The sequence below is a fragment of the Zea mays genome, chromosome 5 (genome assembly GCF_902167145.1).
Source record: "Zea mays cultivar B73 chromosome 5, Zm-B73-REFERENCE-NAM-5.0, whole genome shotgun sequence".
NCBI classification, from domain to species: domain Eukaryota; kingdom Viridiplantae; phylum Streptophyta; class Magnoliopsida; order Poales; family Poaceae; genus Zea; species Zea mays.
In genome coordinates this window covers 10,576,290-10,600,536 of record NC_050100.1, presented here as the reverse complement: position 1 = coordinate 10,600,536, position 24,247 = coordinate 10,576,290, and the positions used below count along the sequence as shown (strand labels likewise).

The 24,247-nt window shown below is 44.2% G+C and overlaps 2 protein-coding genes across 2 annotated transcripts; both read left to right on the top strand.

Annotated features, from left to right (window-relative positions):
- The first annotated feature begins 733 nt into the window (after positions 1-733).
- Positions 734-6,274, top strand: LOC115101004 (uncharacterized). Its single transcript, NM_001371183.1, has 6 exons — positions 734-820; positions 1,642-3,758; positions 3,903-4,719; positions 4,909-5,205; positions 5,312-5,554; positions 6,065-6,274. The coding sequence occupies exons 2-5, from the start codon at positions 1,694-1,696 to the stop codon at positions 5,526-5,528; spliced, it is 3,396 nt and encodes a 1,131-aa protein (NP_001358112.1). The 5' UTR covers positions 734-820; positions 1,642-1,693; the 3' UTR covers positions 5,529-5,554; positions 6,065-6,274.
- Positions 6,275-14,847: 8,573 nt separating this feature from the next.
- Positions 14,848-22,688, top strand: LOC103625933 (Protein kinase superfamily protein). Its single transcript, XM_008646334.2, has 7 exons — positions 14,848-16,696; positions 17,644-18,916; positions 19,091-19,370; positions 20,896-21,003; positions 21,125-21,403; positions 21,773-21,916; positions 22,032-22,688. The coding sequence occupies exons 1-7, from the start codon at positions 15,673-15,675 to the stop codon at positions 22,218-22,220; spliced, it is 3,297 nt and encodes a 1,098-aa protein (XP_008644556.1). The 5' UTR covers positions 14,848-15,672; the 3' UTR covers positions 22,221-22,688.
- Positions 22,689-24,247: the final 1,559 nt, after the last annotated feature.

Sequence of the window (24,247 nt, the reverse complement as noted above, 5' to 3'; positions counted from 1 at the left end):
CGTACCGTCTGCCTCCCAATATGCAGACATATTTACAAAAGGATTGCCGTGCATTTTATTCCAGGAATTTAGAGACAGCCTGAACATCAAGGATGGTACAGGCTGAGGGGGGCTATTGGAGTATATCTTCTTGTAACTGTAGCTGACCGATTCTTATGCGATGACCGATTCTTAAGGCTGCATGCAAGGCATCGCGGTTAGTAGCTCAGTCATCGTCCTACTGTAAACATTGGCCTATAAAGGCTTCAGTGAAATGTAATAGATGTGTGCGCTGTTGTCCATTCTTCATGGAGGAGCACGGGTTTCCAGCAATCTGCGCAGCGCAGCCGAGCCGGATGGGGCGCACGTGCGCGTCACATGCCCATGTTCCCTCCCAGAGCGGAAGTCCCCACACGTCCCCGTCCGAACCCCGAGAAGGGAAACTCACGTGCCACGCCCCACAAAAGCAAGTAACCATCGAAACCAGACTTCCCTGGAGAAGGGGGAAACGGCGCAGGTGAGCAAACGCGATAAACAAATCGGCGCCTCGAATCACAGCAGCGCTCCACACCTCCCGCCGCGGCCCACGCGCGCCGGGCATGGGCACCGGGTCGGCGCGCGCGGCACGGTCCCCAGTCCCCACTCCCCACCACCAGTCAGCCGTCGACTTGCTGCTGCTCACTCGCACTCGTCGCGGTGGCCCACGCCCACAAGGCCCCCGCTATTTATGCGCACTTGCTTGCCGGGAGACTGGGAGAGTTGTGTCGCCGGCGGAGGTGGGCGTCCGTCCTCCCGTTCCACCAGAGCTCACTGCTTCGCTCCACCCACCGGCCACCACCCCGTAGGTCCCCTCCCCTCCTCCCTCCCTCCTTCCTTCCTTCCTCAGAGTGCGATAGCTTCTCGTTTTTGCTCCTAATCCCGTACAAGGATCGGTCGGTCGAAATATAAGCTGCTAGCTCGTTGGATTAGGGGCGCGCGCGGGGACACTCGGGGATGAACGGAACGAAGCTGCAAAGGCCGGCGTTCTTCGTTCACTTGCTCTTCTGTGCCTCCCGTTAGCTTTCACATCGTACGTGCGCGTGTCGGATTGCTGCGGCTAGCAAACGTCCGCATGCTAGATTTTTACAAGATGGGGAGGGGAGATGAACGTCCCTCACGAGAACCCCCTCTGGAACTTGTTCATACGCAGAATATTAGATTAAAAAAAAGGGGTCATCCTCTTCTGTTTTCCTGCGGCTGCTGGAGTGCTCTGGTGACGAGCGAATGGATAGTGTCTGTTAGCAGTCGCTATTACGCTGATCTGGTATGGTACCGTGAGAGTGAGGAAGGAGAAGCTAAGTGGTTGCTGCAAGTCCGTTCCGTGTCTTTTTCCAAGTTACCCGTTCTTCTTGCATTCTCGGCATACGCGCGCCACGTCAGCGCTGCTATAATCTCTTGATCATGCGGGGAGTAGGAAACGGGGATCCGTTGGCCTGCTTTCCTTGGCTGTTAGGATCCATAAACCAGCAGATATGGTTTTCTGTTATCCGTTAGCACCGGACTGTTTCTACTTCTGGACAACTTTATCCGTGTTAGGATCTAGTAGATGTTTCCTCAAATGTTAGCGAAACTCGTTTATTACTTTATAATACTGATTTATGCTTTCCGCTGGCCTTTTACCAGTTAAGCAGGAGTGGTACCTGGTGTTTTTTTGTTTTTCAAAAAGAAGACAGAAATGTCTTCCTCGAGGCCTGCCCACTCTTCAAGTTCATCCAGCAGGACTCGCCAGAGCTCCCGGGCAAGGATATTAGCACAAACAACCCTTGATGCTGAACTCAATGCAGAGTACGAAGAATCTGGTGATTCCTTTGATTACTCCAAGTTGGTTGAAGCACAGCGGAGCACTCCACCTGAGCAGCAAGGGCGATCGGGAAAGGTCATAGCCTACTTGCAGCATATTCAAAGAGGAAAGCTTATCCAACCATTTGGTTGCCTGTTGGCCCTTGACGAGAAGAGCTTCAGGGTCATTGCATTCAGTGAGAATGCACCTGAAATGCTTACAACGGTCAGCCATGCTGTGCCGAACGTTGATGATCCCCCGAAGCTAGGAATTGGCACCAATGTGCGATCCCTTTTCACTGACCCTGGTGCTACAGCACTGCAGAAGGCACTTGGATTTGCTGATGTTTCTTTGCTGAATCCTATCCTGGTTCAGTGCAAGACCTCAGGCAAGCCATTCTATGCCATTGTTCATAGGGCAACTGGTTGTCTGGTGGTAGATTTTGAGCCTGTGAAGCCTACAGAATTTCCTGCCACTGCTGCTGGGGCTTTGCAGTCCTACAAGCTTGCTGCCAAGGCAATCTCCAAGATCCAGTCACTACCAGGTGGAAGCATGGAGGCCTTATGCAATACCGTGGTTAAGGAAGTCTTTGACCTGACAGGTTATGACAGGGTTATGGCTTACAAGTTCCATGAAGATGAGCATGGGGAGGTCTTCGCTGAGATCACCAAACCTGGTATTGAGCCCTATATAGGCCTGCACTATCCAGCCACTGATATCCCTCAAGCTGCCAGGTTTCTCTTCATGAAGAACAAAGTCAGAATGATCTGTGATTGCCGTGCAAGATCCGTGAAGATTATTGAAGATGAGGCACTCTCCATTGATATTAGCTTGTGTGGTTCAACTCTTAGAGCACCACATAGCTGTCACCTTAAGTATATGGAGAACATGAACTCGATTGCATCCCTTGTCATGGCTGTTGTGGTCAATGAAAATGAAGAGGATGATGAACCCGAGCCTGAACAACCACCACAACAGCAGAAGAAGAAGAGGCTGTGGGGTCTCATTGTTTGCCACCATGAGAGCCCCAGATATGTCCCTTTCCCACTGCGGTATGCCTGTGAATTCTTGGCCCAAGTGTTTGCTGTCCATGTAAACAAGGAGTTTGAATTGGAGAAGCAGATACGAGAGAAAAACATTCTGCGAATGCAAACAATGCTCTCTGACATGCTGTTCAAGGAATCATCTCCCTTGAGTATCGTGTCTGGGAGTCCAAATATCATGGACCTAGTTAAGTGTGATGGCGCTGCTCTTTTGTATGGGGACAAAGTATGGCGGCTTCAAACGGCTCCAACCGAGTCTCAGATTCGTGATATTGCCTTCTGGCTTTCAGAAGTTCATGGGGATTCCACTGGCTTGAGTACTGATAGCCTCCAGGATGCTGGATATCCAGGAGCTGCTTCCCTTGGTGACATGATTTGTGGAATGGCAGTGGCCAAGATCACGTCCAAGGACATTCTTTTCTGGTTCAGGTCACATACAGCTGCTGAAATCAAATGGGGAGGTGCAAAGCATGATCCATCTGATAAGGATGACAACAGAAGGATGCACCCTAGGTTATCCTTTAAGGCTTTCCTTGAGGTTGTCAAGACGAAGAGTTTGCCATGGAGTGACTACGAGATGGATGCTATTCACTCATTGCAGCTTATTCTTAGAGGTACACTGAATGATGCCTCGAAGCCGGCCCAGGCATCTGGTTTAGATAACCAGATCGGTGATCTAAAACTTGATGGGCTTGCTGAATTGCAAGCAGTGACAAGTGAAATGGTCCGCCTGATGGAAACAGCAACTGTTCCGATCTTGGCAGTAGATGGCAATGGATTGGTCAATGGATGGAACCAAAAGGTAGCGGAGTTGTCAGGGCTGAGAGTTGATGAGGCTATAGGAAGACACATACTTACACTTGTGGAGGATTCTTCTGTATCACTTGTTCAGAGGATGCTATATTTAGCTCTGCAAGGTGAGTGGAACTAAAAGGTTTTAAGCACCTTTACTGTCTGCACCATTTAATTACTATTCTTACTGTTAATAGTCAACCCTCAGAAAAAATGAATAAATTTATTGTATTACGTATTGGTTTCTGAATATTTCATCAATTGAGCAGGCAGAGAAGAGAAGGAAGTTCGATTTGAGCTGAAAACACATGGCTCCAAGAGGGATGATGGCCCTGTTATCTTGGTCGTAAATGCTTGTGCCAGTCGTGATCTTCATGACCATGTTGTTGGGGTGTGCTTTGTAGCCCAGGACATGACTGTTCACAAGTTGGTCATGGACAAATTTACTCGGGTCGAGGGGGACTACAAGGCAATCATCCACAACCCGAACCCACTCATTCCTCCTATATTTGGTGCTGACCAGTTTGGATGGTGCTCTGAGTGGAATGCAGCCATGACCAAGCTTACCGGGTGGCACAGAGATGAAGTGGTTGATAAGATGCTCCTTGGCGAGGTTTTTAACAGCAGCAATGCTTCCTGCCTTCTGAAGAGCAAAGATGCCTTTGTACGTCTTTGCATTGTCATCAACAGCGCATTAGCTGGTGAAGAGGCAGAAAAGGCTTCATTCGGCTTCTTTGACCGCAATGAGAAATATGTCGAATGCCTTCTGTCGGTGAACAGGAAAGTAAATGCAGATGGTGTTGTCACTGGAGTGTTCTGTTTCATCCATGTTCCTAGTGATGACCTGCAGCATGCGCTACATGTGCAGCAAGCCTCTGAGCAGACAGCACAAAGAAAGTTGAAGGCTTTCTCGTACATGCGACATGCCATCAACAAACCTCTCTCAGGTATGCTTTATTCTAGGGAAACACTCAAGAGCACAGGTCTGAATGAAGAGCAGATGAGGCAGGTTCGCGTCGGAGACAATTGCCATCGCCAGCTAAACAAGATACTTGCCGACTTGGATCAAGATAACATCACTGACAAGTAACCTTCTTGCCAAGTCTTTTAAACTGTTCTATTAGGTTCTTGTATTTATTTCCGTCTTCCTCGTAATTTGACAATTTTCTGAACAGTAGGTTGATGGTATCACTTAATTTTACTTCACTAGCTACTGAAGCTTATAGCCATATTCGTTACAACCAACTTAATATTTCTGTATCATTATGTTCACAGGTCAAGCTGCTTGGATTTGGATATGGCTGAATTTGTGTTGCAAGATGTGGTGGTGTCTGCTGTAAGTCAAGTGCTGATAGGTTGCCAGGCTAAAGGTATCAGAGTTGCTTGCAACCTGCCAGAGAGATCCATGAAGCAAAAGGTTTACGGGGATGGTATCCGACTCCAGCAGATCGTCTCTGACTTCCTATTTGTTTCGGTGAAGTTCTCTCCTGCTGGTGGCTCTGTTGACATCTCTTCCAAGCTGACTAAGAACAGCATTGGGGAAAACCTTCACCTCATAGACTTCGAACTTAGGTATGCTGGGCATGCTAGTTTGCAAGCATACATTCATTTCTGAACTGGAAAGCATGAGGTGTGAAGGCTTAAGTTACTCTTGTGTTTATGGCTTTATGATTTTCAGGATCAAGCACCGAGGAGCAGGAGTCCCAGCGGAAATATTGTCGCAAATGTATGAGGAGGACAATAAAGAGCAGTCAGAGGAGGGCTTCAGCCTTGCTGTTTCTAGAAACCTTCTGAGGCTCATGAATGGTGACATTCGTCACCTCAGGGAAGCTGGCATGTCAACCTTCATTCTCACTGCTGAACTTGCTGCTGCTCCTTCAGCAGTTGGACGATGAGGGCAAACTGCAACAAGTGTCAAATGGTATGTTCGCTAGTTTGGGTTAAGGTAGTCCGCTGTGTTTGTTTTCACTCAACTTTTGAACTTAAGGCTGTCAGTACTTTTGCCAGAATTATATAAATAAAGGGGAACTGCTGGATATGTACCTTTCTTGATTTTGCCCTATAACCTCTGCTACAAACATTAAAGGCTTTTTTTCTGTGATTGATAGGGGGTTTTATGACTGATACCTGCCACACAAAAAAAGCATGCAACCTTGATTAGCTTAGCCAAGGACAAAATAACTCTGCAATTTCCCAAATTTCCTACTATGGTTATATGATAAATGAATTAATAATATACCTATGTTCTTTCCATATGAGGGGTAAAGATACGTAGATCTCCTGCATATTCTCGGAAAACAATACAGAACAGAGGAAGACAATTATGGTTAATTCTGATTAACTGATTTATGTGTATTGTGATGTGTTTTTATTTCATGTGTACTTCAAGTTACCCTTTGCCAAAGATTCTTATTTCTGCCCTTGATGCCAGCTCTCTCAGAGTTCATTCGGAAAGCCACGGTGGTTTGCGGAGAATGAGAAATGTTGGAGCGGCGTGTAGGATCACCGAATGCATAGTACGGCTCCATACTTCTGCTCTGTTTCTGCCTGTAACTCAACTGTGAAAAGTTTTAAACTTTCAGAAAGAAAAACCGTGTGAGGTGCAGGTTCAAGTTAATATGAATAATAAAGTGTTTTTTATTAAAATAAAAAACATGATGAAATGTCAAATTTAGCGGCAGCTTTGGTGCCTTCTTTATGTCCATGCGTGTGCATGTGGTTGTATACTGGTGTAACTGCTTGGTGGGCTACCCATGGCTCTTGTTCAGCCTCCTTGTTCATAGTTTACACTCTGGAAAGCTCCTTGGTGTTCTAATACGATTTGAGTCGGCTGAAATTCTTGAAGAGGGGGGGGGGGGGGGGGGGGGGGGGGGGGGGGGGGGGGGGGGGGGGGTTGCAGTGCTCCGTCAATATTAAAGTTGGACATATTTGGGTGGATTAGAATAGGGCGTATAATAAAGTACTATGATATATCTCCCTTTCCCAGCCCACAACGTGTGCTCTCGTTCTGAAACGGTGTGCCAACGCAGCCCAGATCAGGCAGAACTCAGAAACGTCCAGATTTCATATTGCCCAGGCTTGTTCGTTACGGCTTGCTACAGTATTTTGTCTCTATGCATTCTTCAGGTGTTGCGCAGTGTCAGATGTGTAATCTTAAGTACTTTTTTTTGCGAACGAGCGTATTTCATTAAGAAGAAAAGAGCAAGCATGACCACACGCGTATCTGAACCCAGAAGTGGCTCAGGCAGCACAAGATTTTAAAACTGTTAATATAAACCTTAATTGCCTTATAACTGTCCACAGGTATTTGCAAATTGCAACTCTCTAGCTGCACAAAGGAATCGGCGACAGGTGCGGCTTGCGACCAAGCATTTCACAGATTTAGCAAGAAGGTATCCAAGGGGAGGGCATCCGTACCATATGCGCAGGCCGGAACCAGAGCTCGAAGACTCGGAGCTGTCTCAGTAGCTAGCGGTAGCAGGCGGCCTCCACCCTCCCGCCACCTCCATGCCGTCGCTGCGGTGCATCTCCCCTGTTGGATCTCTCAAGTCTCACATTCTTCGCATTCCCGTGCGGAGCTAGGGGACGGCGAAGCCGTTGGTGGTTTACTGCTGGATACGCTGACGTCGCTGCGGCGGTGTCATAAAGGCGGATTCGGCCCTCGGATGACCGCCGCCGCCCCGCAACCGTCAGGCGCCAGCAGAACCGGCCACGGTGAGGAGTCTTTTGGGGAAAAAAATACACACCGAGGATTTTTTTAAGCCTAGTTAGAAACCCATTTTTACATGTTATTTCCATTTTTTTAACGGAGCCTTTAGACCCATTTATTTTAAAGTAATTGGAATTTACTTAATAAAGTAATTTATTTAGCTTGAAATTTAATATTCCACCACTTTTAAAAGTTTAGATATAAGACTATCTCAAATTCATAAGCTGAAGAACGAGAAATGGTTTTATGTATCAGTAAAATGTATTTCTACTCTGCAACTTATAGGACGTTCTTCGGCTCGTTACACTATAGTAAAAATATAGCACATAAATATCTCTGACATCTTGTTAATAGTAGTATATAGATGCATTTTGCACAAAATTATATTAGCTTAATCGATATGTGCCTAAATTACTATTATTAGAATGAAATTCGATTCCAAAGATATAAATGGACCCTAAGAGAAATTAGTTTATTTTTCCTTTTGAAAATAGAGTTCCCAAACTAGTCATTGAAAAAAGTTTAAATTACTCGCTCACATATAAATGATGCTCACATAATTCCCTTCAATCACCTTCCATAACAAGCTCTACCTCTTCAGTTCTTTGAGTTAGTTTAATTTACACCTTTATAAAAGTTGTCTTTTTATTTCTTTACTAGTCGGTTGCCCGTGCATTGTGACGGCTTACAACAATACCCACGTAAAGTATCCATAAAAAAATTCAAGATTTTTTATTGATTGTCTCCGCTCTCTGTATAATATTTTTTTTATTTGACTAACTGATGTTATTTTTTGCTCCATGTAATATGTCATGGTACAACACGGCCAATGAAGTGAGCGACTAAAAGAGAGTTCACAATGACCGACTGAACGAACAGAGATTATAAAATGATATAATTCCACCATATAGAGACCAAATAAGAAAAAAGTTTGTGAGCTCAAGTTTCTAGAATAAGTCACATGAAATCAAACTTATAAAAAAGATAGATCAAAATATGGAGTGATTGCTAAAGTCAGACATCAATAAAAACTGGATGCACTCCATATAAATTATGCTACTTCGTAGCAATTACTAACGTTTAAAACCAACAAATAACATTTCATTCTACTGTCAGTGTGACAAATCATTGTTGCTCTATTCAATTCAGCAACCTCAAACACCATGTAGTCCATTGCGCCAATGTGGTTTCAGAAATGATCTAATGCTTGCAAGAGCCAAGAATGTCGTGTTATGGTTGGACTGTAGCCTCGGCCTGTAGTGCTGTGAAAGTTGCCTAGAGGGGGGGTGAATAGGCAAGTTAAAACTTTTTCAACAAAAATTAGAAGCAAACTGGGTAAAACTGAATTGATCTTGAAATTCACCCAGTTAACTTTGGAAATGAGATGTTCTAAATGATCCACAGGGTTCAAAGTAGTAGATCTGAGAAGGGCACTTCTCAAAATCCACACACTAAAAAGATATAAACAAATCTTTCACGGAATGGTGAGAGAACGAAGAACACAAACAAACACAATGAGCAAGAATACAAGAGACACAAGATTTAATCTGAGGTTCGGTAACACCACCAAGGTGCCCTACTTCCTCGTTGAGGCGCCCACAAAGAGCCGGGTCTCTTTCAACCCTAATCCTCCCTTTGCCGACCACAAAGGTCAAGCTCACACACTAATCTTTGCTCAAACGAGCGGGTAATACAAACTTTCTTGTGGTCTTCCACAAGATTTGGAGACTCACAAGAGACACCTAGTCGTCTAGGAGCTAGAAGCTCCAAGAGTAATGAATCCACAAAGAACTCGATGTAGTACCAAAGCTCGAATGAAGAAGAAGAGCAAGAGAGATTTAGAGATGAAGCACAAAACCGCAGCTCTCAAGCTCACTCAAAGATTTCTCTCCAAAGATTTGAAATGGGAGAGACAAGAGATGTGTGTGAGAGAGAGAGGGAGGTGTTTCTTGGGTTAGAAATGAAGTTCAAATCGTGCTCACTACTATGGGGTGAGAGGTAGGAGTGAGTATATATAGGTGGAGCTCAAAACTAGCCGTTTGGGCAGATTTTTCTGCCTGAGACTGGTTGAACCGCCCCCTAGGGCGGTTGAACCGCCCCTGGTAGGCCTGACAGCCTGTCTGCCAGTCTGACTGGCAGACTGACGCGCAGACTGGTCAAAGTTGACCAACACCGGTTGAACCGCCCGGGGGGGCGGTTGAACCGCCCCTGACAGCTCCTGGCGACCTGTTTGCCAGTCTGACTGGCAGACTGCAGATCAGAGGTCAGAGGGGTCAGAGACCAGCTGAACTGCCCCTCAGGACCAGTTCAACCGGTCTTAACCAGTGATTTTAGGAGAGAAAACCCCAGTTCAACTGCCCGGAGGCAAGTTCAGCTGGTGTATGGTCAAAGAGGTTCACAGCTGAAGTTGAGTTCAGCTGAAGTTGAGCAAGCTCAACTCAGTTGAAGTTCAGCTCAGCTGCAGCTGAAGAAGCACAACTCAGCTGAAGTTCAGCTTAGCTGAAAAGCTCAGCTGCAGTTGAAGAAGCTCAACTCAGCTGAAGTTCAGCTCAGCTGAAAAGCTCAGCTGCAGCTGAAGAAGCTCAACTCAGCTGAAAAGCTCAGCTGCAGCTGAAGAAGCTCAACTCAGCTGAAGAAGCTCAACTCAGCTGAAAAGCTCAGCTGCAGCTGAAGAAGCTCAACTCAGCTGAAGTCAAGTTCAGCTGGAAAGCTCAGCTGCAGTTGAAGAAGTTCAGCTGCTTTTCAGCAAGAACACTCTATGTTTCTCAACCCTAACCACGGTCAACCATAGAACGTTAAAGAGATTTTTGCTTTTCAAAAATAGCTTTTGAATAGAGAGGTTTGAGCTTTGGCAAACACCAACCTTCTTTTGGATCCCCCTTTATAGTACGACGATTCCTATACTCAAGTTAAATAAAATAAAATGAAGTAAACTCCTTGAGTCATTGGTGTCTCATGTGTGATTTCTCCATGGCATTACTTCATAAGGATCACAAACATCTTTGTCTCACCTTTTGAAGCAAACTCAAATCAAACCCTGTGACTTGTACCATATCACCTTATATGAGTTCAAATCATAGCTTCAAGTCACCTTACTGATGCATCAACATGTTATAACTCTTCATAGCTGATTAGTTCATCGACTTAGTGCAAGTACTTTCTTCTTCACCTTAGCCATGGTACCTCGGTCTACAAGCCGTCGCTTGGCCTTCACCTTCGCCTAGTTCCTCGAAGCCCTTTCCTTGCTATCTTCACCCTATCAAGCCATTCTTGAGTCACATCATATTGAGCATCCATTGAGAGAATCATTTCTTCAATATTGTGAACCTTGCTTGAATGTCTTCTAGATATAACTGTTAAGATTAATCAAGCTCTAGTTTGATTCTCATAGAAGCATATATGGACTGATAGTAATATGGTCAAGCCAATTCACGATTCCTCATATCTTATTCTCTTTGGCTTGACCAATCCTCTAAATCACTTTGTCCTCTATTCTGGTCATATGTATGTAGTGATTTCTCAGGTCTTGTCCATATATTCAAACCAATATAGAGATCATATTATATCCATTTGCATTGTCTCATTGGTTATTTGACCTCGTGTTGAACCTTTGTTCACTGATCATCATACACTATTCAAGTATGTTCATCATACTGAATTTCCTGTTCAACACTTAGCAAACTTGTTAGACCTTTAAATGTGTTGTTATCCAAATCACCAAAACTCACAAAAGGGATGGATGCACTTTCATGCTGGCCCGGCCCAACACGATTACTTTTTTATTTACAAACAACATATATACATATATACAATTTATATTCAATATTAAAAACATCACCTAGTGTCTCCCGTCATTTTTCCATCAGGGCATGGGTTAAAACCCCACCTCTTGCACCGTTTTTAATATTTTACGTTGATTTAATCACATGAGCCGACGGGCTGGTCCAGCACAGTCAGCAGGCCGACATGACGTGCAGCGGATTAATTTAAAATAGCTATGAGAGGTTATTTGTAAAAAATGACGCACCGTTGAAACTGGTGCTTTAAGTATAGTATAGATTATATATAAACCGAGTTTTCAGCCTAGATTTGGTCGATTGTTAGCTAATAATATAATTTAATCTAAAAATATATTAAAATTATTATTATTATTTTGTTAGGCTAGAGATCAGATAAGATAATATCTTTAATGATACAAAACTAAATATAAAATAATTAAACGATCTAAACATATGTGAAGGGAAAAGTGAGAAAAGGCGAGGATTACGAAACAATGACAACCTAGAAACCCTGACATGAAGAGCTATCGGACGCACTTTCGAGCATCTTCTCCAACGCTCCTATCCAGCGGTCTGCCATTTCTTGAGCCGAGGCGAGCTTGGCGACATCCACGGCCCGAGCCGCCGCCACTTCCTCCTCTATCCGATGCGTCCAACAGTGGCTCTCTCCGTGTCTTGAACATCGACAGCAGCACGACAAGTTGTATTCAATATCTCCAATGCTCTGGACGTCGTACAACCTTTTAGGTAAGACGCCCCATACCTCCCCCTGCCCCCGAATTTTTTGTATTTTGACCATTTTTCGGAAAAAAGAACACGTTTAGACCCTAAAAAATTTTAATAGCATTTTTGGACCCTTTGCTCGGCGCCATAGCTTATGGCGCCGAGGTAACACAGCTCGGCGCCATAGGTTATGGCGCCGAGGTACGTGATGCGTCGGCACAACCCGGACGTCGTGGCGTCGACGTGGCACCGAGCTCGGCGCCACTGATCTTGGCGCCGAGCTCGGTTATGTTATTAACATATTTGTTGCAGACATGAGCACAAAGCCCATCTAGCCCACTTGGTAGAGCACAAGGCTTCTTATCATGTGGTCGTGGGTTCAAGCCCCATAGTTTGCATTTTTATTTGTTTTTTTTGTTTATAATTCACAATTAATTTCTTTAAACTTTCTTAATGGTCTCGGATAGACAAATGATGGTTCATAGGTGACGGTAGTAAAATTTGCTGATTTGTATTGAAGGTTGATAAAAATTAATCGAGGATAAAAATATAAAAAATTATTGACAGTGAAAGTATTTTCTGTATTTCTGTGATTTCTATAGAAACCAATATAATGGTGGAAATGCCCGCTGGGGATATCGTTTTAGTTTTAGTTTTTGACAAGTGGATGTGTAATTAATATGTGATCACGCGATCTGTTGTTTCGTGCTTCTTCGCTTTGGTACTATCATTTTTAATTTTGGATTTTAAATTTTGAAACGGGTTCCCATTATTGTCCTTGTGTGTTTGATTTATGTGATTTAAGTATTTTTCATAATATGCGTGCACACGCCTTTATGCAGTTCAGGTAGCGTTTCAATGATACACATGGCCCCTTTTTAAAGGACATCGCGCGACATAGTAATTGGTTAGTGAGGCAAATGCATGCTAGTTACACTACAAAAAATATTGATCGCCATCAGCTCGGAAGGACCCCACGCCGCCACGTACCGGTGGTTTTTTACCTTTAATTTGTTATTGGTGATCAACGATGTACGTACGGTTACCATGACCTAAGTAGCAGTTACCTCACTTACCAATTATATTTTTATCCTCGATTAATTTTTATCAACCTTCAGTACAAATCAGCAAATTTTACTACCGTCACCTATGAACCATCATTTGTCTATCCGAGACCATTAAGAAAGGTTAAAGAAATTAATTGTGAATTATAAACAAAAAAAAACAAATAAAAATGCAAACTATGGGGCTTGAACCCACGACCACATGGTAAGAAGTCTTGTGCTCTACCAAGTGGGCTAGATGGGCTTTGTGCTCATGTTTGCAACAAATATGTTAATAACACAACCGAGCTCGGCGCCAAGATCTGTGGCGCCGAGCTCGGTGCCACGTCGACGCCACGGCGTCCGGGTTGTGCCGACGCATCACGTACCTCGGCGCCATAACCTATGGCGCCGAGCTGTGTTACCTCGGCGCCATAAGCTATGGCGCCGAGCAAAGGGTCCAAAAATGCTATTAAAATTTTTTAGGGTCCAAACGTGTTCTTTTTTCCGAAAAATGGTCAAAATACAAAAAATTCGGCCCCTGCCCCTCGCTAGAGGAAAGGGGAACTTTTCCTGGGCTTGAAGAACAAAAACTTAGGGGGTGTTTGGTTACTCCTGCTAAAGTTTAGTCCGGGTCACATCAAGCGTTTGAATTTTAAATAGGAGTATGAAATATAGACCCAACCAACTGGACTAGATTCGTCTCGTCTTTTAATCTTCGGCTGACAAATTAGTTTTATAATCCGACTACATTTAATACCCGAAACGGAGGTTCAAACATTCGATGGGACAGGGGCTAAATTTTAGTTTGGGTAACCAAACACCCCCTTAAGAGGAAAGGTTAGAAGACGGGATGTGAAGGGTGATGTGAAGGGTCGAAGGACCATACCTAGCCCACGGTAAGAGCTATGGGGGTGTTTGGTTACCCAAACTAAACTTTAGCCTCTATCACATCGAATGTTTGAACCTCCGTTCCTGGTATTAAATGTAGTCGGATTATAAAACTAATTTGTCAGCCGAAGATTAAAAGACGAGACGAATCTAGTCCAGTTGATTGGGTCTATATTTCATACTCCTATTTGAAAGTCAAACGCTTGATGTGACCCGAGCTAAACTTTAGCTGGGGCAACCAAACACCCCCTATGTTTTGAAGGGCCATCGCGATATCCATCCTTGATTGGACTGCCGCCCACTCTACAATATCGGCGGCATCATCCATTTCAAACAAATTCATGGGTTGTCGCTCCTTGTCCAACACATCTGGTAGGGAAGGTGTTCGACGGAGGACGATCGATTTGCACGAGTGCTCGCAAAGAACCCTCGCCCCCGAGACTTCCATCCGACCCACCGGTGATGGAAACGAATGCGGGAAGCTCTGACTCGAACCCAACATCGGCGACAACATCAGCCGAGGCCAAATGAACCGACACAAGAGTCGCAGATGCATCCACCCCAGAAGGGACGCTCCCCTTCGCCGGTAAAGCAAGACCGGCCACGGCTGGCGCAGTTGGCATAGACGTGCCCGAGGGAGAGGGGCCGTCCGTCTCTCGTCTCTCGTGCGACCGCTAGAGCAGCTGAGACGTTCGCGATCGCAACGAACGGTCCCTAAAGGGACAGTTAATTATAAATTAATTAGGTTTAATATTTATCTATATTTAATAATGAGAACCATATATCCACATAAAAAACTTAATGATGAGAACAGTTTGTCCTGCTTTAATAATATTTGTCTCTATAGATTACAGTTGAAGCAATCAAAATAATCAACTTTAATTCAAAGCGACAACAATAGACCTAGCCGGCTAGGCCGTCACCGCCAGTGGACACTGCCGAGCTGCCGGCCGGCCGGCGGAACGGTCGCACGAAACCGGTTTCCCTCCTGTTCGTTCAGCAGTACAGCATTTCTCCCAGTCCTCCACGGACGTTACTTCTGCCTGTCCTCTCCGTGAGGAAGCAACACCCAAGCGGGACCAGAGGTTTTGAACGCCCAAAGGCCAAAGCTAACAATTGCACCAAACAGCACTGCGAATCGGCGTTCCCCCTCCCTCGCCTCGATCCGGTCCCGCGTGACACCAAACGAGCTGGAACGGGATTACGGGGAGAAAGGAGAGAGAGATAGAAAAAAACATTTCCCATTTCCCTTTCTTTGCCTCTCTCTCTCTCCCTGGGTATTGGGGCTCTCTCCGTTCTCGCGTACGCACACCACCACCTCGAATATGCTGACCCCAGCCGCGCCGGCCGCGCCCTGACAGCCCCCACCCGATGCGCCTTCCCCGCCTCCGCCGCCGCTGCCACGCCGCTGCCGGATCCGCTCCCGCTCGGCCGCCGTCCGCTCTCGGCGGCGACGGGTCCCGCTGACCTCATCGTGCTTGCCCCGCCTCCATCTCGCGCCGGCGTGGGTTGCGGCGACGGCCAGTAGGGTTCCGGGGCTTCCGCCTCGCGGTCCCCTCCCCCGAGGATCCGCGCCTTCCCCTACGGGGCGCGCGTTGCGCTTAGGGTGTGGGTTGCCTTGGTCTTCTCAGCTTGGTTGCGGTCGCGCGGTTTCGAGGAGCTCCACGGAAGCTTGATTTGTCAGGGGGGCTTTTCGAGGCAGAGGCACCGATCTGCGGCTGCCGGCGCCGCGGCATTGGGCCACTTCCTAAGCCCCCGAGCGCCCGGAGCTTCGTTCGGATCGGCTGGTCTGGGAGCTGGGCCGCAACAAATCAGCTCTTCTTCGGCCTCACTGTAAGCATTTCTTCGCAGAGGTTCTCGCTCGTTTCTGGGCTAGTTGATATTGGAGGGAAACATGCCGGAGAACATTGATCTGGTGCTTGAGTTCCTGCGGAAGAACCGGTTCGCCAAGGCAGAGGCAGCTCTCCGTGGGGAGCTCACCGGCTGCGCCGATTCGAACGGCATGACCGTGCAGAGGTGTGTCGCTGAGCTGAAAGAAGACGACGAGCAGGAGGACTTGGTGAGCTCCAATGGAGGGCCCAACGGTGCTGTGACAGAGAGGAGTGCGGACTCATCGAGGGAGTTCATCGTGAAGGAGGTTGATGTTGGAGCCCTGCCGAACGGTTTGGATGGAAAGAAGGGCTCCGGGATTGGCCAGCCTCAGGAGAACAACGTGGGGGATCTGTATCCTTGGACCTTCAGCATAGCAAACAGCACGGCAGAACAGCTAGCTGAGCTGCTGGTGTCGGAGGAGGTGCCAAGACATAGGCGTGCTGCGATGTTGGCAGAGAAGAGGGATCGAGGCGTTGGGACTGAACAGCCTGGCCCATTGCTGGAGCAAAAAGTCTCTTCTGGAAGAGGGAAAGGAAAAGTTGATGCTGCTGGGAGAACTGCAATCAATGAACAGGGTCATTCCAGGGATAAAAATCTAGTACCAGAAAAGGAGGAGATGTTAAATGGTTGCACAGTTAAGACAGTGCTTCCATTCCCTGGGGAAAACCCGTCATCTAGTTACAATAGCACGCACCATGAAAACGAGAGGAAAGAGGTAAGGAGGAGCATTAATGCAGATGGTGTTGGAAAAGGGGCAAAAGGACATTTCGACGAGGGGAACAGACAAAATTACTTCGAAAAATCCCTAGATACAGATCAGGTGTCTGACCGATGCTTCGATTTACAGCTTGTTGGAGATAATCAGCGTGAGGAGCTTCCAAAGTTACCTCCTGTGAGGCTCAAGTCCGAAGATAAGCTAGTCAACATGAACTGGGAGGACAAGATCAATCACCATGGATCTGGAGCCAAGCAATCTAGTGCTGATCATGCCTTTATGATTGGGTCTTATCTCGATGTTCCCATTGGGCAAGACATAACATCTTCAGGTATGTTGCTAGTGAGTTCAATAGGGATATGGTACTTCTATTTGCTTGGTAAGACCACGATCAGTGTAAAAAATTCCCAGGACATAATGTTGGCTTTAGTTGTATAGGCTAGAAGACTTGGACATTTGACTAATGCTCATGCTTTGTGTATCATATTTGAGATCACCTATGGACATTGGCTGATTTACTTTATGTAATTTATTGATGTATATTTGCTATAATAATACATAATAAAATCACATGTGACCTTGTGAATTGTTGCCTATTGGTGTTAGTAGCATTAATGAATTGCCAACATTTATCTAATATGTTCATTGTCATGGGTAAACTTATTTTTTTTACACTTACATGATTATCGACAATCTTCCAATTGAAATGATACATGTGGACAGTTGCAAATTTTCATTAGACATGTTTGTTTTTAAAGCCTCATCTAGTGCCACTATCATGTGAGAAAATTATTAGTTTTTTGCTTTACCAAAAGTTTCAAATATATATATTGCTTAGTGATAATCCATTTGTCGTGATTCAATTTTTAAAGTAATGCTTTCATGCCCCCCTTTCCCAAGAAGGATCATTGACTAGCATTTTCATGATTCATTTTTTAGAGTAATGCTTTCATGCCCCCTTCCCTAAGAAGGCTCATTGACTAGCATTTCATGTTTCTAATTGTTTTGCTTTCCATCCATCTTGTAAAAAAGAGTTGTGCTTTGGAGTTTTTGATTATTAGTGATAATCCATGTCTCGTTATTCAATTGTTTTCCCCTAGATAGATCATTGACCTACATTTCATCTTTCTGTAATTGTTTTGCTTTCCGTTCATCTTCTAGGGTTTTTCCCCTGTAAGTGTGAGTTGATGACTATGCATGTTGTTAATGCTGATTATTTTAATTTAAACCGTATCATATTGTTTGTCTCTTGAATAATGACCTTGCACTCACATTCAGGTGGAAGGCGTACAATTGGCAGTAGTTGGCTGTCTGTCAGTCAGGGTATTACAGAAGATACCTCGGGTTTTGCAAGACTTGATGATGATTCACTTGAATATCCAATTGGTGAATACTGGGATTCCGATGAGTATGATGACGATGACGATGTAGGCTACACCCGACAACCAATTGAGGATGAAACCTGGTTTTTAGCACATGAGATTGATTATCCTAGCGACAATGAGAAGGCAACCGACCACACAAGAGGGCCTGATCGTCATGATCGCCCTACAAAGGATGAAGATGATGACCAGTCATTTGTTGAGGAAGATTCCTACATATCCGGTGAGCAATATTTTCATGGAAAGAATATTGCACAAATAGGTACTTCTGAGGGTCCAATGGTCAATGGGATTCCTGATAATGATATGATAGCTCAGTATGATGGGCAACTTTTAGATCCTGAAGAGCTTAATTTGATGCATTCTGAACCAGCCTGGCAGGGCTTTGTATTGCAGAACAGTGAACTAGGTATGTTAGGGAATGGGAAATTCCTTAATGATTCTGAACGACCTCATCCTGATGACCCTTTTGTGGAGGATGATCAGCATGGCTCTGTTAGGTCAATTGGTGTTGGGATAAGCAGTGATGCTGCTGACATTGGCAGTGAGGTGCGAGAAAGTCTGATTGGAGGTAGTAGTGAGGGGGATATTGAATATTTCAATGAGAGCAGCTTGAGTGTTAGTGGAAAGAGACATTCTCAGCAGGATCCTGAAAAGAAGAGAGTAGGTGCTAAAGGAGTAAAACATGACCAAATCAATTACGCTGCTGGTATCCAGAAGGGTAATCTACTGCCAGGAGCGGCTGATGGTGGATTTTCTTTTCCTCCACCTTTGCATTCTGTGAAAAATCATGACTCTGATACTAAAACTTTGTGGTCAAAGAAGGATGAAATGTATTGCATTAACGATCTGGATGATTGCCAAAATGGCGTGGCATCAGATGATATGCTTGCTACATGGAAGAAAAAGAATAGTGAGTCTTCTCTTAGGAGCTCTAGAGATGAAATGACATCTGATGTTGTTAGATCAAGAAATTCAAGTCCATCGTATGGCGAAACAGAGGACACAACGAATGTTCGGCGTCACAAACTAGATGACGCACAAGAAGACACTGGAACCAACTTGGATGATGAGGAAGCAGCAGCATTGCAAGAGCAAGTCAGGCAGATAAAGGTGCAGGAGGAAGAGTTTGAAACTTTCAATCTTAAGATTGTGCATAGAAAAAACAGGTATTTTCTTTAAATGATTGTTCCATCTGTTAATCTTGTTAAAGCATAAAAAAATGATATGGTAATTTCCAGTTATCTATTGTCCTTGTGTGCCTGTGTTCACAGTGTGGCACCTACGCCGTATTTTTAAAAGATATTTTATATCTTCTAACACCGTCTCCTGTTAATTAACAGAACTGGCTTTGAAGAAGACAAAAATTTCCATGTTGTTCTCAATTCTGTCATTGCTGGGCGTTATCATGTATCAGAGTATTTGGGGTCAGCTGCTTTCAGCAAAGCCATCCAGGCACATGATTTGCACACAGGAATGGATGTATGTGTTAAAATTATAAAAAATAACAAAGATTTTTTCGACCAGAGCCTTGATGAGATCAAGCTTCTGAAGTATGTTAACAAGCATGATCCTGGTGACAAGTACCACCTTTTGCGTCTGTATGATTACTTCTACTATCGGGTAAGTTTGAGCTTTTACTCTTGATAGATCATTTTTCAGTGTTATTTAATTTTGCTCAACTGTTGAATTTGTCACAACTCCACTGCTTGCTGGCATGTGTAATCTCAAATGAGTCGATGAAGTAGTAATTAGTAAATACTAATGTTGCATTATCGTATGTTTGAAATTCTACCAATTCAATACATGTCTTGTGCTCCACGCCTCCACCCTTAGCTGTTAAAGCGGATGTTTCTTGAATTACATGATTTGGTATGTAATGTATATATACATTTCTCCCTCTTGAATATCAACAGCCATTTTTTGTTGTGTGCCACAACATTTGATAGATCACAGACTCTGGATATTGAAGTCACATGTTAGGATTAGCCTGAGGTGATCCGTTAGAATGGCTACCAGTGTTTACAAGCCATGATTACTCATGATTAATCGTCCTAATCAGTCCCTGGTGATCGACTTGGGGTACCGAGGTGATTAGTTCGGTCAGAAAGCTAATCTCCCGATTAGTTATCGATTAATCGTCTTACTAGGACAGGGGCAACCAGTTTGGTTGGTCCTGTTTAACCGGACCTACATGTAGCCTATTGGGCTTGTCATTTGGCCTGTTAGGGTTATAATAGGAAGGCACAACTTGGGAGGCACGAACAACAGGGGAGGGCAAGAGGCATGCAGGGACAGCCACAATTTCTCCCGCGATCCCCCCCCCCCCCCCCCCCCCCCCCCCCCGGCTTGCTATTCCCTTCCTGGTGAGCTGTTAGCTGTCGCCGCCCTGTACCAGTGCAAGTGCCTGCCGGTTCTTCGTGATGAGCTCCTCCGACGATGGTGTGTGCCTTTCCCTCTTCATCTTCTTCCCTCGGCCATCCCTCAGCCTGCTTGCTTGCTGTGCTGTCCTTCTGCTTTTCTCTGGTTCTCCATCCTAAGGTTTTGTGCTTGTACTGTAGATGTGGACCGACGATGAGCAAATGCGGAAATGATCATGCCTGCACGTGTTCTTGAAGGAGCTGTTCCACGTCTATCAGTTGGGTCAGATCCTGCTGCCACGCTTCCTCAGCTACTCTAGATATTTCTTCCCTAGTTGAGAGGGCTATAGCAAAACTATATCCAGATCTTGCTGCCCAAGCTGTTGACATCAGGATGGAAGTATGGGTGGTGTCAGATACTTTCAAGGACTTTGTGCAGTGCATATTTTGCCATTGGCTACTTTTTTTTGGGTATTTCCATGCAATGACATTTGCAGAATCTGTGGCATTACATTACATCTTGTAACAAATTCCACCATGTTTATGATCATCAGCAAGGGACTCATGTGAATCTTGTCTTTTCAGCAAAACTACTTTGAGATTTTTCAAATTCACCCCTTAGAATGGCTTGATACTGCTTGTGGGCATTTAGTAAGAAGCTGTAAAGTGAATGGAGTTTCAGAGTTGATAAATGACTCTTCTCCAAAACAAATTGCTCTCGAGTCACAGCATCATATAATAAAGTTTGTTGTGTTTGCTGTACTACTTATTTTAAACATTGTTTGCAGGAGCATTTGCTGATAGTCTGTGAACTTCTGAAGGCAAATCTGTACGAGTTTCAGAAATTCAACAGAGAATCAGGGGGTGAGGTTTACTTCACAATGCCAAGACTGCAGGTATTACTGAGCTAGGTTATCCACTAATGTTGACTTATTGTTTGACTACCAGTAACAAAACACGATTCTACAATTTTTCACATAGATTTGATATTTTTTTCTTTGTTGTACCCCTTGGCAGTCAATAGCTATTCAGTGTCTGGAGGCGCTGCAGTTTCTGCATGGTCTCGGTCTAATCCACTGTGATTTGAAGCCAGAAAACATATTGGTAAAGAGCTACAGCAGATGTGAAATAAAAGTAATTGATCTTGGGAGCAGCTGTTTTGAGACTGATCATCTATGTTCATATGTGCAATCACGATCTTACCGTGCACCTGAGGTTATACTGGGCTTGCCTTATGACAAAAAGATAGATATATGGTCACTTGGTTGTATATTAGCAGAACTTTGCACTGGAAATGTAAGTGGTTACTGCATATTGGCTAATATTGTTCATAACTGTTATTGCTATACTTATGGTTATGTGTTGTTCATGATGTTCTGGTAATGTAAAGGAGTAGAAACAAACACATAATGCAAGAGGGGAATGCCATAAAAGAAAATAAGAGAACATTGCATGCCCCTTCTCTCTCCATTCTACTTTTGATGTGCCTATCATAGTAAGGTCATGTACCTAGAATTCATTGGTCACTGTTGATAATTAGAGGAGTGGAGACTTGGGAGCATAGTGAAGGTGGTGATTAGAAGCTATGCAGCTTGCTATTTTTTTTGTTGTTATACGCTTGTATGGTGGACGGAAGCTGATGTGTGCGTCCTCTATGCTTTTCAGGTTCTTTTCCAAAACGATTCGCCTGCAACATTACTTGCTCGTGTGATGGGCATCATTGGCGCCATAGAACAAGCTATGCTTGCACAGGGACGGGACACCTTCAAATATTTCACTAAGAACCACATGTTATATGAAAGAAATCAGGTTTGTGCTCTTCAGAGGGGCATCATTCAGTAAATCCACCCTATAACATGAGCAGATATTAGTAAATCTCTCCTTATGATATTAGCATTGAAACTTGCATTTCATTGTGCTTCAGGAAAGTAACAGGCTTGAATACTTGATTCCGAAAAAGACATCCTTGCGGTACCGCTTGCCCATGGCTGATCAAGGGTTTATCGAGTTCGTTGCGTGCCTTCTAGAGGTGAACCCGAAGAAGCGCCCAAGTGCCTCAGAAGCATTGAAACATCCATGGCTTTCTTTTCCTTACGAGCCAATATCTTCATGACACAAATTGCTATTGGATCCTGGGTGGCTTAACATATGCGACAACACCTAAGCACCATGAAATTTTGGTAGATCAAGGCGAAAGATTTTCTACCACGGCTGAGCCATGGCAAACCCAGATTCGGTTTGATCACGCGTGGTGCCACAATCAGCTGGTCTTTGACGCTGTGTGCAATCAATCCATGCCCTGTGTTGCGCTTGTAATATAACTTTATTTTTTTTTTCTCTTTCTAGCCCCGATGTAACAGGCCATTTTGTTTTTTAGGTACTTTGTGATGCATTTTTAGCAATAGGGCTGTCATGTTGTACATGGTGTGATCATTGTTGAACTCCGTGCCATGCTGTGCACATGTTAGGGTTCTAACCCAAGCCCAGAATGTCATTCATTGCATTGCCAGGTCTTTAGGAGATTGCCTTCCGTGCTTGTCTGTGAAACAGCTTACAAGTTTTACTTGCCTTTTCTGGTTGACATCTTGCCATCTAGAGTTTATATATACGATGTATCTGGGGAGTTCTAAGAAAAAAGGTCACTAGGTGATGTACACGTTCTAGTTAAACATTTTAGTCTGTTTTGGCTGTTACGCCTAATCCTTTCGTCGACCCTAAAATTGTCCAACATCTCCTGTGCTTGGGTCAGAATATGCTTGCTCGAAATGGTGTCTACAATATGACTGTTAACAGTCAACGGCATTAAAAAAATGGTGGGAATTGCAGAGTCGCCTGAAGGGCGATCGATTTGATGTCTTGACATTGCCTTTGCCTGTTTTTTTGGGGTAGTGTGTGAATGGCTACTGCTTTTGAAGCAACGGCTTGTTTTCTCCGCTGGACCAAGCATTTGACTTGCCACGCTTTTTTTATTTTCGTGCACCCTTACTTCATATGCTAATTGTTTTTAGCACATCTTGTGTTTGTCAAGCATATACGCAGATTAGATAACCGTAACACATAGACCTAACCGCCTTTGGGAACACCACTGGTTTACGTGTCATCTTGGATACTTCAGAGGACATTCTTTAGTGCTAAAAGTCTGACAGAGAGCTGAAGCTGACCTCTTTGGAACCTAGGGAACTTTTTCTATTTTCTATGTTTTCCCTTGTTATAATGAATGGATTATTTGTGAAATTTCTATAAAATTCATGCGTTTCAAATACGGCCTACACTTGCTGAAATCTATTCCATTCTTCAGCACATTTTTTTTTACTTTCATAGAAGGGCCAATTGCATGAATAAGCAAAAAGCACGCACGGGCTACTAGAGCCAAAAACAATACCCAACGAGTTGGAAAACTAGACTAGCCGCACTCCAGTTACCACAGCACGGAAGAGCATAAAGGATATCCTGGCCAAGAGACAACAATAATTTATATAATAAAAAAACCGATATAATAAAACAAACATTACACTTTATTTTAGCTAAAATACAAAAAAATATAAGTGAAACAAAGATATGACTGTTTTTTATATCCTCGTTCGATCATCTGGCCTCCTTCAGCTATCGATGTGGTACTAGTACTATATAGGAGCGTTGTGATACGTGTGGCTTTCTATCGTGTTGGATTCGTGTTGTTTATCATTACACGTCTATAATGTAACGATCCATTAATAGACGAGAAGTGGGAAAAAATAAATCTACACGCTTAGTATGTAACACACGAGTCACGATATATGAAGCTGGTGCTTTAAGTGCTTTGAAAGAGTAGAAACTAGAGGCCTGTTGCATTGTCCGTTCATATCAAATACAGAAGATGTGCGTTTCATACAGCGACGTTGCCTGGATCAGAGAAGTTGGTCGAAGAGCGGGGAGGGCAAATTATTGGCGCTGGTCTAGTGGTCTAAGGCCCCGTTTGTTTCAAATTATAATATATCTAAATTATATAATTTAATATAAATAATCTGGCAGGTAAACAAATATCTAGATTATAGATCCGGTTTTTTATATAGTTTAAAATCCTGATTATGATAATCCTATAATCTCATCAAGATAAACTTATTTGGAATTATTTTTTTGGTAGAATACCCACTACCTATG